The following is a 1772-nucleotide window of genomic DNA, read 5'->3' as shown; positions in this document are numbered from 1 at the left end:
AGGCTACTCTAGTTACCTGCCCTAGATGTCACTTTTTTTTTTTTAATTCAAGAAAGAAGGAACCTAAGGCCATTTTACCTACCAACCCAGTCTTTTACCCAGATATATTTGTGGCTTTCCTATTTTCAGTCCCAATTTCATGTCAGTTTATGATTTTGTATTGATGTTACCATCCAATTTCACGTCCATATGTTTTTTTTTTTTTTTTTTATGCATATCGCCATCAGACCCAATTTCATGTCGAGTTTTGGTTTTAAAATTATATTAGTTTGTCCCAATTTCATATCCAATTATGATTTTAGATACCATCAGCTCCAATTCCATGTCCATTTATGTGCCAATTCCCGTCAAACCCAATTTCACGCCTATTTCTGATTTTTATTTATATTTTGCAGGTCGTGGGCGGAGGAGGCGGGTCAAACTACGCCACCCCCAACCCGCACAACCCCTTCGCGACCGCCCCCCCTCCCCCCTCCAACCCCTTCGCCGCCCCCCAGCAGCCCCCTCAGTACCCCCCCACCAATTACTAGTACCATATCAGTCATGCTACCAGTGCTACTACTATGGAAAATTCGTCTGTAGCTTTTTCTGTTACTACAAATACTACTATCAGAACTACTGCTACTATGGCAAAGACTTCTGTAGCTGTCTTTGTTGCTAAGTCTGCTGCTACTACTACTACTACTACTACTACTACTACTACTACCACTGCTACTACTACTACTACTACTACCACTGCTACTACTACTACTACTACAGCCATCACTACTACTACCGCTACTACTATCGGTGTAACTAGCACCACAACCATAACTACTACTATGACTACCACTGCAATGGAAAAGACATGTACGACTATTACCATCACTGTGACAATTGCTGCTACTACTACAGCTACTATCAATACTACTACTATCCCAAATTCTTCACCAGTTCTAACTTTCACTAAACCATCTATTGCTATTACCACTACCACTACTACTACTACTACTACTGCTACTACCACTTCTACTACTACTACCACTTCTACTACTACTACTGCTGTGCCGGGTACTTCTATAACTATTTCTACAACCACTACTACTACCACTCCCATCACGACCTCACTGCTGTCACATGTGTTACTACTACCACTACTGCCATCACTATTGCTACCATTACTATCACTGTACCATCGACGGTTACCCTTGTTACTATCCTGGTACCCTACATCGACTACCACCACCACCGCTACTACCACTACTACTACTGCTACTACTACTACTACCACTTCTTCCGCAACTACTACTATTACAACTACTGCTACTACCACTACTGTCACCACCACTACGACCATCTGTGCTTATTCCACCACTTTGGCAGTTACTTCCACTACTACTACTACTACTACAACTATCCGAGTAGTTGGAGTTAAACCACAATATATTCTCTGTTCAGTAGCAAAGGAAATTGTAATGTACTGTATAGGTGAAAAATTACGTATGAATTGAAGAAATAATAGTAATAATAATAATAATTGTAATATTAATAATAGGAACAATAGCAGCAACAGCAACAACAAAAAGAAGACTAATAGGAAGCCGAAGAGGAAGAGGAGGAGGAGGAGGAGGAGGAACATGGAAGAAGAAGAAGAAGAAAAAGAATATGAGGAAGAGGAAGAAAAAAGATCATGCAGAACAAGAAGAAGAAAAAGAAGAGGAAGAAAAAAGAAAAAGAAGAGGAAGAAGAAAAAGAAGAGGAAGAAAAAGATCATGTACAAGAGGAAGAAGAAA

The 1772-nt window shown here is 40.1% G+C and overlaps 1 protein-coding gene across 1 annotated transcript in view; it reads left to right on the top strand.

The window, feature by feature from the left end:
- LOC145399015 (vesicular glutamate transporter 1-like) overlaps window positions 1-530 on the top strand; it is a 111531-nt gene extending 111001 nt beyond the window's left edge. Inside the window, 1 exon segment of the mRNA XM_080271744.1 lies at window positions 409-530. Coding sequence (XP_080127870.1) covers window positions 409-530 — 122 coding nt within the window.
- The last annotated feature ends 1242 nt before the right edge of the window (window positions 531-1772 follow it).

This window comes from Coenobita brevimanus, chromosome 47, assembly GCF_032717465.1.
Source record: "Coenobita brevimanus isolate Jiangsu-jjx chromosome 47, ASM3271746v2, whole genome shotgun sequence".
NCBI classification, from domain to species: domain Eukaryota; kingdom Metazoa; phylum Arthropoda; class Malacostraca; order Decapoda; family Coenobitidae; genus Coenobita; species Coenobita brevimanus.
This window is presented reverse-complemented; position numbering and strand designations above follow the sequence as displayed.